At 41.0% G+C, this 17,741-nt stretch overlaps 1 protein-coding gene across 1 annotated transcript; it reads left to right on the top strand.

The window, feature by feature from the left end:
• The first annotated feature begins 1,654 nt into the window (after positions 1-1,654).
• LOC138963621 (serine-rich adhesin for platelets-like) lies at positions 1,655-16,503 on the top strand. The gene is made up of 12 exons (XM_070335471.1): positions 1,655-1,942; positions 2,977-3,228; positions 5,574-5,778; positions 6,088-6,214; positions 6,575-6,686; positions 7,478-8,837; positions 9,181-9,299; positions 10,808-10,848; positions 11,318-11,404; positions 12,323-12,505; positions 14,326-14,430; positions 15,300-16,503. The coding sequence occupies exons 2-12, from the start codon at positions 2,989-2,991 to the stop codon at positions 15,421-15,423; spliced, it is 2,703 nt and encodes a 900-aa protein (XP_070191572.1). The 5' UTR covers positions 1,655-1,942; positions 2,977-2,988; the 3' UTR covers positions 15,424-16,503.
• Positions 16,504-17,741: the final 1,238 nt, after the last annotated feature.

Below are 17,741 nucleotides of genomic sequence, written 5' to 3'. Positions count from 1 at the left end.
TATCTGTTATCTTCTCATCATTCTTTGTGTTTATCATAAACTAAAACATTAACCGCATTTGTTTCACAGTTATTCCAACATTGATCCCAAATTATAGTTTAAGAAGGAATTGCTCGATCATAACTATCTCCAAGGAAGAATCTTTACACTTCAGTTTTAAAGAGGAAAGCAGGGGCGGACCTAGTTGTGGATAAGGGGGGGGTTCCAAATTGGAGCAGGGGTCCAGGGGCCGCTCAGGCCCTGGTGGGGTCCATGGGCAAAGCCCTGGTGGGGGGTCTGGGGGGCTTTGCCCCCCAGATGCTGAAGGAATTTTATTTTTTTAGGTCAATCGGAGGCCTCTCGTGGAAGATAACAAGGTAAAAAAAAAAACGGATGGGGGGTGGGGGGGGGGGTTCCGGGCACCCAGGAACCCCCCCCCTAGGTCCGCCCCTGGAAAGTATTTATAAAATCTATGCTGATTGATGACTGATTGTGATGGGCAATAGTTGGAAATCATTAAGACCCCCCCCCCCCACCCCCCACCCCCAAAAAAAGTTTAAAAAATAAAATAGTGCTTAAGGAAACATATGCATTCCCCCCACCCACCCCCCAAAATGGGTAGGTAGGTATACCAAAGTTGATAGGGTCTGCAGCATAAAATAGGGTTAGTTGGGTTACCATAACTAGGATTGTTTTTCTCATAAATCCATTATACGATTGCTGGCAAATTTGGATCATGTACCTCCTCCAACTCAAGGAGCAAAAAAAGAGTCGCGCTACCCAGATATTTGCTTGTTTAGATGTAACCAGCCACCTGCACTTCTGAAGGAAGTGACTAATTTCTTTCATGTGCCACAGTGGTGACACGGGGTGGGACCTGGATACCATTTCTGAGCTGGCTGCACATAGACTTAATCCATGTCAGCGCCTGGATTCAAACCCGTGATTTACCAAATGACATATCATGCAGGACCCAAAAAGGTTTTCTGGGAGCATTTACACTTGAAGTCTACTGCAGAATTGTTTTGGGTTTTATTTTCATCTAATCAGTTTGGATGTTTTACAATACACTACAATTTAAAATGGCAGCATTCAGCATGAAACCATGCATTGATCTTAGATGCTCTCTGTATCTCTTTATAAGATAAGATTTTTTTTATCAGAATCTTTCCAAAATTAAAATACAATTACTTGCATAGTCCTTTCTTTGTTCATCTTCTTCTAGTGCTCTGGGAGCATGTGTGCGTATGAGTGAGTGTGTGTGTGTGTGTGTGTGTGTGTGTGTGTGTGTGTGTGTGTGTGTGTGTGTGTGTTTGTGTGTGTGTGTGTACGTGCGTGCGTGCATATGGGTGTGTCTAAAATGTAAAAAACAACACAACCACAAAAATAATTATAAAATTATGTATAGAGAGATCTGCTTTTTTGCTTTATATAGGTAAGAATCTATTTTTTGCTATGCATGGACTGTGTGTATACGTATACATACTTCCATGCCACACATCAAAGTTCAGCCTCAATCGACCCATAAAAAACAGAGATCGAATGACACACACACACACACACACACACACACACACACACACACACACACACACACACACACACACACACAAATAACAAACAAACAAACAAACAGGCAGTTGTAACGTAAGCATACTTTCTTTGTTGGGATAAATTTCTGCTTTTTAGGCAGATGGTGGGTATTTAGTCTTGTAAATATAAAAACCTAAATGTAAAAACGACGGAATATGCATTTTATCAAAAATACCATATTTTCATTTAATGCACAGCATAAACGCTTAAAAGACATGAGAATGTACATTTCTTTCTCCGTTTTCAAGTATTCTGTGAGTAAGCTTACTCTTTAAACGTTTGTTGGTTACGTCAAAAATGTAGAATGGCTAACTCGCTGGCGGGGGTTTTCAAGCCGACAACAATCTGCCGATGCTCTTCCGTAGACGAGGTTGGTTTTCAATCATGCATTTTATTTTAAAATTTATGAGATTATAAGGTGGTTGCTTCTACCCACAGGCGGAAGGTATCGTGAATTTTGAACTAGTGTCAATCAGTAACTCATAGTCATACAGGCAAGATTGAGAAGTGAAATACACTCAAAAGATAAGCAATAACGGATTTAGCCCTGTGTGATGTCCACGGCCCTACCAGGGCGTTCCAATTCAATTTTTAATACAGTACAACTACAAGTTAGAAATTTATTATCTGAGTGCATAACAAACAGACATTTATCGTAGCTTAGCTTACCCGGAGTAATGACTAATGAAACTTTTGTCTAACGCCCCACAGTATTCTAAGAGTACTCATGTATTCCCAAGACAAGAGGATGGAGTACTGCCAGATAATGGGGGGATGACTGAAAATGGTTGAACACATAATCTTCACAGTCACACCTTCTCTGTACGGAGTCAGTGAGTGGCTCTGCAGGTACTCTAGTCTAACTCTTAAGCTACGGTCACATGATAGTGATTCAATTGTAGGATTTGTTAATTACGAGACAATCGCCGATTGATTGACTCGCAAGCTGCAACCGGTCACACGGCAAATGTACTGCACCAGAGCAGACGATTTTTTGAGAAGTAGGTTCTGCTATTGCTAATGTTCAAACATCGCTCTCAGTCTCATGCTTTATAAATAAAAAAAATACCTGTAAGCATGAGGCCTTAATGAGAAAGTAATTACACAGACATTTTCAACTGATGGTTCCCGACCGAAGAACACGCCTGAAATGTCTCCTTTGTATCTCTCTCTCTGAGTAAGATTGGTCCTCGCCTGCGATTGACTCACAGGAATAGCAAGTTCTATTACTCAAAGCCACGAGAGAATCGCTTGCGAGTGACTCGTAGCTCCATCGCAGTTCGATCTTACACGAAAATCGGCCTGTGTCAGCAGGTAAATCATAGCGTGTGACCGGGCTCTAAACGTAGGTACACTGAACAACAACAATTTCTCTGAATCTTAATTATTTTCTCTTTTTTCCAGGTTTGACAAACCATGGCAAGCAAAACACCGTGGACGACTGTAAATGTCAACACGGAGAAAGATGCGCAAAGGACTTTGCGCCGACGTTCTGTGGCGGATGATCCTGCAAGCTCAGTTTCTGCGAAATCGGCACCAGGCTCAGCAAGCAAGAGACAGCGGCAGATAATGGCCGAGCCAACACCACGCCGCTCCCCCAGAGTTCGACGCAGCGTTGGTGGCCAAGAAGAAGGGGATGTTACACCCAGGCATCTTGTAAACTAATTTTTATATTACAAACTCTTACAAGTTACATTTTAATGTCTTGCATGTTTTCTGGTTTAAATCAGATTCTAAGGCCTAAAAAAAAAAATAGGTGTGGTTACGGTAACCCGACCTACCCTATTTTTAGGGGCCGACCCTATAACTTTTTATTACATTTGTCAAAAAAAAAAAAATTAAAACAAGAAAACGAGTGCAGTTTTTTTTTTAAAGGTAAGTTCAAAATTGTTCAACAAAATATCCATAGTCGCACACTTATTTCCCTGTCAAGTAGGTTTAAATTGTATACATTAGAAAAAAAAGTTTAAAAAAAAAAGTGATTGCCTACCTTCCTACCCTATTTTTTTTTTGCTATGTTACCTTAACCACACCTTTTTTGGGGGGGTCCTAATGTGACAAAATGCCTGTTTTTAACACATTCAGTGCTCTTACAGGGATCGCGCTAGCTTTTTAAAAAACGCGTAAGTCATACGCAACGAAACGAAAAAAACGCGTCACGGACCAATATTTTTGCGTACTACGAAAACAGGTACAGACACAAACAAAACACGCACGAAAGACTTAAAGACACTCCTTACCTAAATACGGCGAGTTTTCCTGTCGAACTCCGCGCACGCCTGTCGAATAACACCCCTGCTGTCTCCAACCTTCGGGCCTTGCGAGTTTGTTTCCCGCTCTAATACGACTAGACACACTTTCCGCCTTTTGGAAGCGCGAGATGGGAGAGGAGCTAATGTCTGTTTCATTATCCGACAAGACATTATCTGCTAATACCCTCGTTACGTTCGTTTGCGATACTTCGATGCAAAAAGAAACGGACTTTAGTTTTGACGCGCAGATTTCATGTGTGTCGTCACTTCTCGAGCCCTATAGTCAGTTTCAGGATCGGGTGATTATTACGTCAGAGCAAAAGCGCTGCGTGAAGACAAGAAAAAGTTACAATATTTTTGCGTATGGCTTACGCGGCGCGGCGAAAAAAACGCGTCAGCGACTTTTAAAATGCGTCAAATACGCAAAAATCGTGCGTAAACGCGATCCCTGTCTTAGTCTCAATTTGTGAAAAATCATGGACATAGTACAAAACTACAATATATACATGTATGTATATTTTTTATATATATTGGAAATGGAATATTTTCTTGCGTACCTTGAATAAAAGTATTTAAATTATTTATACTCGAAAGAAGCGAGACAATAAGAAACAGCAGGACATGAATGGCAGTGACTGGATATAAGGGAAGTTTAATAATGATAATAGGAAGCCAGTGGTAATGTATTGTTTTTGAGTCACTTGAGAAAAAGTGACTCTATGTAATCGGTCAGTGTTAGTCTGTCCGGCCGGCCGTCCGTAGACACCACCTTAACGTTGGACTTTTCTCGGAAACTATCAAAGCGATCGGGCTCATATTTTGTTTAGTCGTGACCTCCAATGACCTCTACACTTTAACGATGGTTTCGTTGACCTTTGACCTTTTTCAAGGTCACAGGTCAGCGTCAAAGGAAAAATTAGACATTTTATATCTTTGACAAACTTTTCTCGGAAACTATCAAAGCGATCGGGCTCATATTTTGTTTAGTCGTGACCTCCAATGACCTCTACACTTTAACGATGGTTTCGTTGACCTTTGACCCTTTTCAAGGTCACAGGTCAGCGTCAAAGGAAAAATTAGACATTTTATATCTTTGACAAAGTTCATCGGATGTGATTGAAACTTTGTAGGATTATTCTTTACATCAAAGTATTTACATCTGTAGCCTTTTACGAACGTTATCAGAAAAACAAGGGAGATAACTAGCCTTTTCTGTTCGGCAACACACAACTTAACGTTGGGCTTTTCTCGGAAACTATAAAAGTGACCGGGCTCAAATTTTATGTGAACGTGACTCATTGTGTTGTGAATAGCAATTTCTTCCTGTCCATCTGATGCCTCATATAATATTCAGAACTGCGAAAGTGACTCGATCGAGCGTTTGCTCTTCTTGTTAATATTTTGGGGGGCATAGTCCTGAATCAACCTTGAGAAAGTAACATCACAACCTGAAAGAAGAGCGACATTTTGAGATTCACTCAGTAGGATGGTGAACCTCACAAAGGGGTAAATTGAGTTACTGTTACAGTGGAACCCCCCTTTTAAGACCTCAACAAATCTGAGAAAAATGGGTCTTAAAATGGGGGTAAATTTACAGAGTTTATGAACAAAAAGTCTGAGAAAACAGGGTCTGAAATAAGTGAAAAGGGAGGTAGTCTTAAATTGGGGGGGGGGGGGGGGGGAGTCTGAAAAGGGGGGTTCCACTGTATTGCCTTTGATTGATTTGACACCCCTGTATGTCTCAATCAGATCCAGAACATGCTGACAGTGCAAGGTACAGCTCAGCCGATCACTCGCAGGAAGCAGCGTGTTTCCGATGTGATCATGCGGCCCCCTCTGTCAACAAGCACGCGCAAGGTGGCAAAGCGTCGCTCCTCTGTTGGTGGCCTTGACCTCGATGATGTCACGCGCAAATTCACCCCTCGAACAAATATTCTGGGATTTCTTGATCAAGGTTTGTGGAGTTAATTTACCTCTCGGACAAATTTCTTGATCAAGGTGTGTGGGATGATGGGTGCGCATTATTTATACAAAAAATAATTCCTGTAGATTTTTAATCAAAAATGGGGGTTGTGAAGAAGTACAATAACTGAAAATTGTTCTAACTGACCCGTTGTAATTAATGATTACTAGTGGGTTTGCTCATTAATAATTTGTCCAGTAATATTGAAATACTACCACTGTACCAGTGACAGAATATGTATAGCAATTGTACAGTTTAGTTACAGTAATATGATTTTTTTAAATTTCTTTGTTCCTTCAGCGCCAGAAATAACACCCGATATGCGACAGGCTGTTGCCTCATCTGACAGTCATTCAACAACACAGAATGTCAGCAGCTACATCAATCTCAATGTCAACGAAGTGGGAGTTTCTTTGTTGGTGGGAAGGTTTGTTGTCTTTTTTGTTAGTTACATATGTAAAATTTGACTTCCCATTGTGTTCTGAAAAGCAGGTTGATTATCCCCCTTTCTCTCCCAGCCCTGGTATAATGTCAGGGCCATTACCATAATCGTTAGGTTGACCACTATTTTTTTCAAAGAACGATAGAAGGGCGGCTTTATTCATAAGCACTCAACATATGTACCTGACCACCCCCCCCCCCCCCCCAAAAAAAAAAAATCAGCTGAATGGAATTGTCAGGTGGAGTACACAATGCTTTATCTGTTAACAGTACATTATATGTAAAATGTTATAGATTGCTGACGTGTTGTTTGTAAATGATTTTATAACATTATGATATTGAATAGTTCCAGCAAAGAAACAATGATGAACATTTCGTCCAGTGGAGGCCGCTTCAGGAGCAAGAAACGCAATCTCAATATCCAGCTTCCTCAGGTCACACCGGGTGTCCGAGCACAGGTATGATACCATCCCCCCCCCCCCCCCCCCCTTTTTTTTTTAGGACCGCCAAGATATGAGATTTCTTCCCTTTTAAAACCTGGTTTTTTCAGATTCTATGTTCATAACCTCTGTAAGTTTACCTCCCTGTTAAGACTACCTCCACTTTCACTCACCTGAGTTCTGTAATCACGAGAGTCTTAGTAATGAGCATAGTTAGTCTCTCTGTCCTAAGATGAAAAAAATAAATTTGAGGCTATCTTGGGTTGAAACTAGGGCATTACGTCCCACACTTATAGGGTTTGATAATAACCAAACACTACTCAAATTTGGTTGACCTTGTTTTTTTTTGTTTCCCTCCCCCCCCCCCCCCCCCCCCCCCCTGATTATTAAATATATGGGAACTTGTATTGAAAGAGTCATAGGCATACATGGAATTCAAGACTACTTTATTCACTGCAATTTCATTTAGGGTTGATGAAAAAACAAATTAATTTCTGGAAGAATGTTATATTTTTGGAAAGAAAGTATAAAACCTCTCAGAAGGAAGGTATTAGGTTTCTTATTTCCTACTTATGTTTCGTTTGATGTATGCAACATGACATCTAAGTTCCGTGTGACTGTATTCAGCAAATGTAAAGTTTAGGATGGATCAGAAGTGAGTAACAAAAGTGTGTGGCAATTGATGTAAGATTTCAGAAAAAGGTCGAATGTGAGATGTGTATGTGTGTGTGTGTGTTCACAGGCAAACACCTGATGGAAGACTTAAGTTTAACTGCAACTTACAGTATTTGTGTGTGTACATTCAACAGACACCGCAGTCAGCAGGCAAGGCCTCCAAAGTCTCTCGCACCCCAAGCAGAAGCAGCACTAAGGATGATCTTCACACAGTTCCATCCAGTGTCCCGTCTTCGCCTGCAGCAGACTCAGAAGATCCACAAAACACAAGCAGGGACAGACTGAACACTTCAGCTGTCTCAGAAAGAGAGAAAAGTAGACATAGCGAGAGGAACATCTTCAGCGACATCTTTGAACAGGGAGGGGATGCCGATCATGTGGACGTAGAATCAGTTGAAAATGCTCCTGATGAAAACTCGGGGGTCGAGGTGGAACGCTTCCAGGGTGGAAGAAAAAGTAAGACTCCCACAGCATTGAATAAAACAAGGGACGGAGAATCTCAGAGTCGAGGCACTACACCTCAGAGTGGCAGAAAGTCTCAGTCCAGCCAGAGGACCCTATCCTCTATGTGGTCTTCCAGGAGAACGTCGGGGCTGGAGGATGAAAGAGAACCTGAAGAAAATGATAATATGGATTTGAATGAAAGCGGCAGCAGCACTCGCACTCTCCGCTTCTCCAAAACGCGAACAGAGAGCATTGCGGATGCTACTGTGTCTGGCTCAGCACTGAAAGGAACTAGAAAATCAGGAACACCAAGCCCACGACTGCTCTCATCTGCAAACAGAAATGCGAGGCAAACACCTCAAAGCTCAAGTGCACTTGATGTCTCTGGAAGTAAAAGCAACAGGACAGCTGGAAAAAATGAATGGGGTTCTACCTCCGTATCATCCAGTCGTACTCCTGCCTCCTCTCATACTCCAAGCTCATCCGGTCAGAGCCTGCGATTGTCAGCACGCAAGGGCAGCTCTGGCAAGAATCAGAGCCAGTTTTCCGTTGGCAATATAACTGGTAGCTTGGAGGAGCTAGATGAAGACCCATTTCCAGACTTGCTTCAGGGAAAAACACCTGTTACTAGCACTCCTCGAGTTTCTTCCAACTCCAAGCCACCTCCTATGATTCCCACCCCAGATACATCCAACAGTCGAAGATCTTCTGTCAGGAAATCCTCTGGCTTTCGAGGACATACACCAGCTTCTGTTCAGCTGCAAAATATGTCTGGCAGCGCAAAAGGTGGAGGTTCTACTGGGAAAAGCTCAAGGCAGTTGCCCCGTGATGTGGAACAAAGTTCATCTCAAAGAAAAGAAAGAATATCTGGATCCCAAGGGAAGACACCAGCGTCTGCTCAGCTGCAAAACATGTCTGGCAGCGCAAAAGGTGGAGGTTCTACTGGGAAAAGCTCAAGGCAGTTGTCTCCAGATACGGACCGAAGTTTTTCCCAAAGGAGATCAAAGTCATCTGTTGTCAGCAGGCTTTCAGGTCGTTTTGATGCTCTGGGTAAGTATTTTGAATTGGATCTTTTTTGGCCATTAGTTGTTTAGGTTTTGTTTCGTTTTTCAGATCAGGGGTGATAGTTCTGAGCTTCTGATTCTGACTACATGTAGTTTTGTTTTAGTTTTCTTGGAAGGATTTGGAAAGTTAGATTACATAAGTTTGTTTCTGGACAGTTAAAGCGGATATCATACATTCATTGCTCTTCGAAATCTATTTGTGTTAGACTGTTACCCTTTACAATCACTAGAAACAGAAATGATAAGGCAGCTTTTTATTTATTGTCTGAGAAAATGTCTTATAGTAGAGGGAGTCTTGTAATGAAGGTGCCACTGTAATTCTTTTGCAGAGTCTGCATCCCAAGCATCAGGATCTGAAAGAAGTGGACCATCTGTGCTTGACGCGGAGGACCAGGTAGAGCCAACAACCAGTGATTTTGCCGAGATAGATGCCAGAGGTGATGAGCAGGTATGACAGAACGAAGGTGGGGTAGGGCGTGTGTGAATAAAACATTTAATAATGATAATGAACACTTATTAATCGCCCCTTCTCGCAAGAGCTCACGGTGATGTACAATAGCAAAAACGAACACACACACACACACACACATACATGATAAAATCCAATTAATACAGTGAAAAATACTTTTATAAAACAACTTTCCCAGACCCCAACAAATATCCAAAATTATACAATGTGAAAAATAAATGTGTGTTTTGATGAAGATTTACTGGTGCTTGTTTTCTGGAGAGACGATGTTGGAAGAATTTAATTTAAAGAGCAGCAGTCCACAAAATATAGAGCACAGTCACTATTGTGGAGCTTTTTAGTACATAGTGGAGGTATGCTTGTTAGTTGTAGATCTAGTACGATGTTTGAGGTTGTAATGTTTGTGCGTGTGTTATAATGCAATATGTAGGCGTATGAGGGTTCCAGTGTGTGAGTTGTACATGGCCGGGTGCTAGAGTGCTGCATGAATGAGTAAGTGCATGTGGAGCTGTATGACTGGGTGAATTGTGGGTTGCGTATGTCCGGGCCTGTGTGTATGAAGTAGTGTGTATGTTGCGTAAGGGTGTGCTGATATTGAACTTCAGTTGTGTTTTGTAAATGTCTATGTATCAGTGTATCATGTCTTGCCACACACATGCCAAATTTCCTTGTATTGATGAGGACAATAAAACTTCTTGTATCTTGTATCTACATGTATATGTCGTGCCGAATTCACGGAATTGCCGAATTCGCGGAATCTGCCCATTTCGCAAAAGCGACAGCCAGTCTGTTACTTTTTGTGTCACCAGAACATTGCATTAACATTGCTTCACCTACCTACTATGTTTTGTATGGTCTATGTTGGTCTGTGTCGAGCATAACTCCGGAAATGCACGAAAACTACACTTTCTGCAATAACTTGCCATAACTTATCGATTATTGCGATATCTATCCATTGGAGTATCTAGTTGTCTAAGTGTGATGATATCCCAGGCTTTTGAGAACTTTAAAACCCAAAAGTGGCTGCCACTTTCGCAAAATGGGCAAATTTTAGAAGCCTTTACGCGATTTCAGCAAAACGCTGCCGATTTCACGTATTGGGCAGCGTTTTGCCGATTACGCGAAATGAGCAAAAATGTTGCCCATTACGCGAAATCGGCAATTACGTGAACTCGGCACGACATATATATATATATATGCACGCACACAGCACAAGGAAGACTATACATCAGCACCATGTCTTGATAGTCTGAAATTATCTGAGAGTATTCACCATATTTTTGCCGTTATATAAACTGTTTCAGTGTTATTGCACTGCTGGGTATGAAACGTGGCACTGACAGTAAATGTTAAACCTTCCATAAGTTCCAAAAAATCGTCAGTACAATAATGACACAAACTTGCATTAAGCCAACATTGTACTTTTCCTCTGTTTTCTCTATTATTTAATTTTATTTGAATATAATATAAAAGTTTTGTGGTTTCAGATGCCAGGAGTACTCCCTAATGAAGCAGACGAAGATGAGAGGTGACTTCAGGACTTGTACATTTTTACAAGTTGTCTGCATCTTTCTGTCCCCTCTCTTTCTTGTTTTGTCGCTCCATCCTTTTGTTTCGTTTTTGCTTGCGTTATTTTAGTTTTTGTGGTCAATAGAAATAAAAAGGATTGTTGTGCTTTTTTTTTTTTTAAGAAAGCTCGTTATGACAACATTGAAGAGATGCAGTAGACCTTTTTGGATTGGATGAGTCAAAAGACTTGCATGTGTACACAATGGCTGTACATGAATAGAAGTTTTCCAATCACGAAGCAGGGGCAGTTGTGGTTCAAAACATGGGACGGCTTAGTTCAGAATCACAAGAAATGGTTGGAGGCTGTTTTTTTTTATGCAAATTAGACCAGTCAGCAGTGTCTCAGATTGGCTGAATGTGTTGATATTGCTTGAAGCAACATTTTATTTTTGTGTGGGAATAACTGAGTGTGCGTGTATTTTCACAAGTGATGAGGAAGAAGACGGCTACTCACCTTTGAAGACGCCACGATTGCCAGAAAAGCAACCCACCCCTGCCACTGTGATATCAACAAGGTAAACTTTGCTTTGGCCTTCAAGATCTGCAGTCATCTGTTTCTGTCATTATTCCTCATTGTGCTGCACGCCCTCTATCTCTCTCTCATTGTCACCTACAGTGCGCATATGTCAATAACAATAACAACACTTTTTTGTCCATAAAATGAGAACATTAAAATGGGAATGTTGTTGATGGTTTATTGGTCTGCCTGATGGAATTTAACTCGTTTTGTCTTTTCTTTCATGTTAAGCAAGCACTGGTTTAATTAAGTCAATACATTCTTGAAGTCTGAAGCCTCATGGGCACTGCGCAACTCGCACACATACTACTCGATTGGTGAAATTTAAAGAGTTGGTCAAGAATAAAACAGAGTATTTTGTATACTTGATTGTCTGAAATACAATCAGTACGGTCGGTGGGAAAAGAAGAAGAGAAAAAGTCTTTGTTTTTGTTTTGTTTTTAATGATTAAATATAACTTTATAACTCTGCATTTGATCAATGATTACAGATTTATTCATTAAACATTGAGAGAAGCATTTATTATACACGTATCGGTAAACTTAATTAACGATGCAACGGTCGCGCGAAGCTTGTTTAAAGAACCAATGTTCAAATGTTGTGTGGAGTTCACTAATTTTTTGGAAAATACACCAAGTTTGTTTGAGAATACTCCAAATGCAAAACAGGGGTTCCCAGGTCTGCTCTGGGTTCTTGAGACAAAAAACATCAACAACCACGCAACCAAGCAACCGTTGGCGTTGATGAAAGTCTGTGTCAAATGGGCCTTGTGAAGTTGTCTCACTTTGCTCGAATCAATTTGGTTGTGGTCTTGAATGCCTGTGTGTGTCTCTCTCTCTTATTTATGTCTCTGTGTGTTTGCAAGCCCTGCTTTTGACAAAACTAGACCTACACCAATCTGTTTCAACTTTTGTAGAGACAAGAACACCAGTGTCAAGATAGGAGCCAGTCAAACAGGGACAAAAAGGAAAGCGGCCGTGTCATCACGTCCGGCTAAGAGGCCACGTCATGGGCTACCCACTAGCACCATCAAGGCTTTGTTCACACACTTTTGCCACCTGCGTGTGTCAAAGGAAGCCATCAAAGAGGTGGTGAAAATGTGAGTTTTTATTTATTAATTTGTTTTAGTTTAAACAAAACCTGATTCAAGTTTAGTATCGTGATATATATACGATACAATATTTGACATTGAGAATCCAAACTCAAGCTTAAAGCTTATGTTAACGTATTTATTTTGAAATCAATCAAACAATAGTGAACTTCACAGAACAAGTAGTATTTGTATGCCAGGGCATTATTTGATGGATATTGTACAGGCAGCAGTTAAACCTGCTAGAGATTGTACACTACAGCCCATTTTTGTGCAACGGTTTTCTGTGGCACTTGATGGGTTGCTTGTAGGTCAGAAGATGATTGTAGATGAGGGGCAATTCAATTCTATTCAATTCTATTCAATTCAATAAAAACTTTGTCTGAATGTAACAGACATTTTTCTTTTGGCTCGTGTATAACATCACATAAAAACACACTCTCAGAACACATAGGCACATAAAAGTACACATCAATACACACATAACCCAACCACACCCGCACCCTCACATTCTGAGTGTGGCAGCAGTAAAATGCTTAATAGACGAATTCCAAAAATAACTCTGTCGGGTTTGTATGGGTTGTGAAAGAGTGAATGCCCTTGATTTTTACTCGGACAAACATTGAAGGGGCCAATCACTAGCGATGGGTGTGTTGGAAAACACATGGATAGGAACACTTTGACTATTTGTCAGAGGAAAAGCAATGGGTATTTACTCTTTCACAACCCATATAAACTCGACTCGAGTTATTTCCAAAAATCGTCCATTGTGACAAGTTTGCCTTTTTCCCACACTTGCACCACTCCCACACCTATATTTAAATACCAAGCATGATCATTTTGCTAAAAACTTTGCCATCATTTTGGGAGAGCTGCCAAACTATTTTATGTTGGGGGGAAAGGTGACACCAAGGACTGTTTTAAACTTGCAGAAATTGCGGTTCATTTTTGAGTCACTTGAGAAAAAGTGACTCTATGTAATCGGTCAGTGTTAGTCTGTCCGGCTGGCCGTCCGTAGACACCACCTTAACGTTGGACTTTTCTCGGAAACTATCAAAGCGATCGGGCTCATATTTTGTTTAGTCCTGACCTCCAATGACCTCTACACTTTAACGATGGTTTCGTTGACCTTTGACCTTTTTCAAGGTCACAGGTCAGCGTCAAAGGAAAAATTAGACATTTTATATCTTTGACAAAGTTCATCGGATGTGATTGAAACTTTGTAGGATTATTCTTTACATCAAAGTATTTACATCTGTAGCCTTTTACGAACGTTATCAGAAAAACAAGGGAGATAACTAGCCTTTTCTGTTCGGCAACACACAACTTAACGTTGGGCTTTTCTCGGAAACTATAAAAGTGACCGGGCTCAAATTTTATGTGAACGTGACTCCCAGTGACCTCTACACTTTGACGTCTGCTTTGGTGACCTTTGACCTTTTTCAAGGTCACAGGTATGTCTTGAAGGAAAAAAATTGAAATATCATATCTCTGAAACTATTCATCGGATTTGATTCAAACTTTATAGGATTATTCTTTACATCAAATTATTTACATCTGTATTGTGTTGTGAATAGCAATTTCTTCCTGTCCATCTGATGCCTCATATAATATTCAGAACTGCGAAAGTGACTCGATCGAGCGTTTGCTCTTCTTGTTAATGATGAAAATAAAATGTTGCAACGGCCCTCAGTACTAATCAGTTTGAAGTGCAATTTATGTAACTTGCATGTGCCGGGATTCAACTTACTTTAATTGTGCAGTTCAATTTACTGAAATATGCTGCACAATACAGCTGTCTTACAATTCCTTTCTTACTTTGTATCTAGATCGGACCAGTTCTTGCAGAACATGGCGGAAGATGTGGAAGCCTACGCCACACATGCACACCGGCAGACCATTAACATGTCAGATTTTGAGCTGCTCATGAGGAGGTAAATCAACTGTGCTTCAGATTTTGTTTTATGTGATGCCATGGGACATGATATTTGTTAGCATAATCAGTGCTTGGTCATGTGCCAGGTGTTTGTTAGGTTCATTTGTTTCTTCACTTGTGCAACTTTGTGACTGTGATTATGATGCGCGGTTAAATACTAACTGTACTCAAAACCCTACCCCTACGTATGATGTGTCTGGAAACACCTCCGTGCAAAGCAAAATTAAAGAGGGGAAATTTTTTGGGCTCGCGCGGCAACAAGCCCTATGTCTCTTGACTGTTAAGTAGAGTTTTGGTTGAGAAACCCTACATGAGTATCAAGCGGAGCGACAAAACCCTACATAAGTAGTTTCTGAAAACGTGCCTGAAGTGCGCTTCAGAAGAGTTTCTGGGGAGTATCTTATAGTGTACACGTAGTTCAGTTGAGTTTTGGGGAAGATACCGTTAGTTTTGGCACATATTACAGCTAGATCTAAGATGGCGAGCTCGATCAGCTGTACCCAAATGTTTCAATCTTCAGTAATTTCTTCCGGACAAAGCGCCCAGTGCAAATAACCCAACACAAAGTGAAAGTGAATTCAATTGAGACAGTTACTTCTGTGTGTGTGTTTGTGCATGCATGTGTGTGGTGGGTGGGGTGGTGGTGGTGGTTATGATGAGATGCAGAGGAGAAAGGTGAAAACACAAAGCAAAAGCCTGGGTCCTGTTTTGAAGTGTTTGCATCATCTTTTGTGTCTTCTGCATCACACTGGCAGGCAAGATTTCATCATCACGATTTGAGGGATGGGTTGAAATAGTGTTTGCATCATAATTCTGCTGTGAACTATTTTTGGCACCATCTTTCATGATTGACTTTGTGTGTGGCAGGCAAGGTTTCATCACAGACACCTGTTCACTCAACACGCTGATTGCCAAGTACCTTCCCTTAGAGCTGAGGCAGGAGCTGATTCCTATCGCCCGGTCAGGAAACCAGCTGGAGCCCAAAGGCTGACAATACCAGCACGGTTGGCCTAGTGGTAAGGCGTCCGCCCCGTGATCGGGAGGTCGTGGGTTCGAACCCCGGCCGGGTCATACCTAAGACTTTACAAGAAGAGCAAACGCTCGATCGAGTCACTTTCGCAGTTCTGAATATTATATGAGGCATCAGATGGACAGGAAGAAATTGCTATTCACAACACAATGAGTCACGTTCACATAAAATTTGAGCCCGGTCACTTTTATAGTTTCCGAGAAAAGCCCAACGTTAAGTTGTGTGTTGCCGAACAGAAAAGGCTAGTTATCTCCCTTGTTTTTCTGATAACGTTCGTAAAAGGCTACAGATGTAAATACTTTGATGTAAAGAATAATCCTACAAAGTTTCAATCACATCCGATGAACTTTGTCAAAGATATAAAATGTCTAATTTTTCCTTTGACGCTGACCTGTGACCTTGAAAAAGGTCAAAGGTCAACGAAACCATCGTTAAAGTGTAGAGGTCATTGGAGGTCACGACTAAACAAAATATGAGCCCGATCGCTTTGATAGTTTCCGAGAAAAGTCCAACGTTAAGGTGGTGTCTACGGACGGCCGGCCGGATGGCCGGCCGGACAGACTAACACTGACCGATTACATAGAGTCACTTTTTCTCAAGTGACTCAAAAATTGGCAATCTAGTGGCTGCTCCGCCTGGCGTCTGGCATTATGGGGTTAGTGCGAGGACTGGTTGGTCCGGTGTCAGAATAATGTGACTGGGTGAGACATGAAGCCTGTGCTGCGACTTCTGTCTTGTGTGTGGCGCACGTTATATGTCAAAGCAGCACCGCCCTGATATGGCCCTTCGTGGTCGGCTGGGCGTTAAGCAAACAAACAAACAAACCAAAGACTGACAGCAGAATGTAGTGGGTTTTACAGTTGTTGATGAGTTGTAGTACAGGCAACAGCCTGATAAGAATTATGATAAGGCAAAACAAAAATATATGTTGGTTTAGGGTAACCCGACCGACCCTATTTTTTTCCGCCGACCCTAAAACCTTTTTTTCATTTCTCAAAAAACTCAAAAACTGTTGGTACATTTTGCGAACCTTACCGAGACAACGGGGAGTAACCTTTAAAATCGACTAAATTTAAGGAAAAAAGCCGACCTACCGATCCTATCTTTTTTGGTCACGTTACCCTAAACCAAGATATATTTTTATTTGGCCTAAGCAAGTGCTTCGACTGAAACTGAGGAAAACAAGATATACATGTTGCGTTCTTTTTTTTTATTGTATCATGCTGCTGATGACAAGTAGGAAAAACACAGCAAGAAGGACTTTTCCAATACAGTGGTACATGTGGTGAAAGGACACTCTTGGGACCAGTTAAAAGTGTCCCTTCATTGCAGGTGGCCTGTTATGACAGTAATATTTTGGTCAAGATAATAGACAAAGGGACTCATGCGAGGTGCCCACTCATCAGAGGGACCCCACATTTCAGGTACCACTGTATTGGTGGTGCTTGGTTTTTGTTTGGTTTGTTTTTAGCTTTTTGTTGTTACTATCTTTTCTGTGTGTACCATCTTGACAATGACCATAGATCTGCCCAGTGGGGTAAAAGATCTCAACACCAAAAGTCACGACCTGGCTGCTTTATGTACAGTGTGAAAAATGTGCTCTAAGTTAATTACACACATTGGCACAGGTGCCAGTTACAAAATGAATTCAGCTGAACATTCTGCTTTGCACAGAAAGCAAGGAGGCTCTAGATTTTTTGTTGAATGTCAAAGTGGAAGGATGTTCGTATTGTGACTGAGTGAAAGGCTTGACGGATCTCTGATAATTTACGAGGGGGAAAATTCATCATCAAGAGAAGGTGTTAACTGTTATGTGAATCACGCAGCTTGTTTATGCCTGAAGTATGTAACCAAATAAATTACTTTTATTTTTATTTTTTAAAGCAGTATCTTTTGAGTGATATTCTTCTAATCCTGTTGCTTAAACGGGTGATGAGTATATCTGAGATCTCCCAGTAAGGTAATACATTGTACTATGTTGCAAGCCCCTGGAGCAAATTTTTGATTAGTGCTTTTGTGAACAAGAAACAATTGACAAGTGGCTCTATCCATCTTCCCCCTTTCCCCGTCACGATATAACCTTCGTGGTTGAAAACAACGTTAAACACCAAATAAAGAAAGAAAGTATATCTGAGACAGTGAGAGAATCAAAGAAACTATAAACAAGGCTTGCAGAAATATTTATGCTACAGCATACTTTTGGTGGTACAATTTACTTCCATGATTTGAAGCCTTGTAATTTGTGAAATCTAGCCTTTCAGTTTTCCTTTGGATGACTA

This window comes from Littorina saxatilis, linkage group LG1, assembly GCF_037325665.1.
Source record: "Littorina saxatilis isolate snail1 linkage group LG1, US_GU_Lsax_2.0, whole genome shotgun sequence".
Lineage (NCBI taxonomy): Eukaryota > Metazoa > Mollusca > Gastropoda > Littorinimorpha > Littorinidae > Littorina > Littorina saxatilis.
Note: the sequence above shows the minus strand (reverse complement) of the source record. Positions and strands in the feature narration are given on the sequence as shown.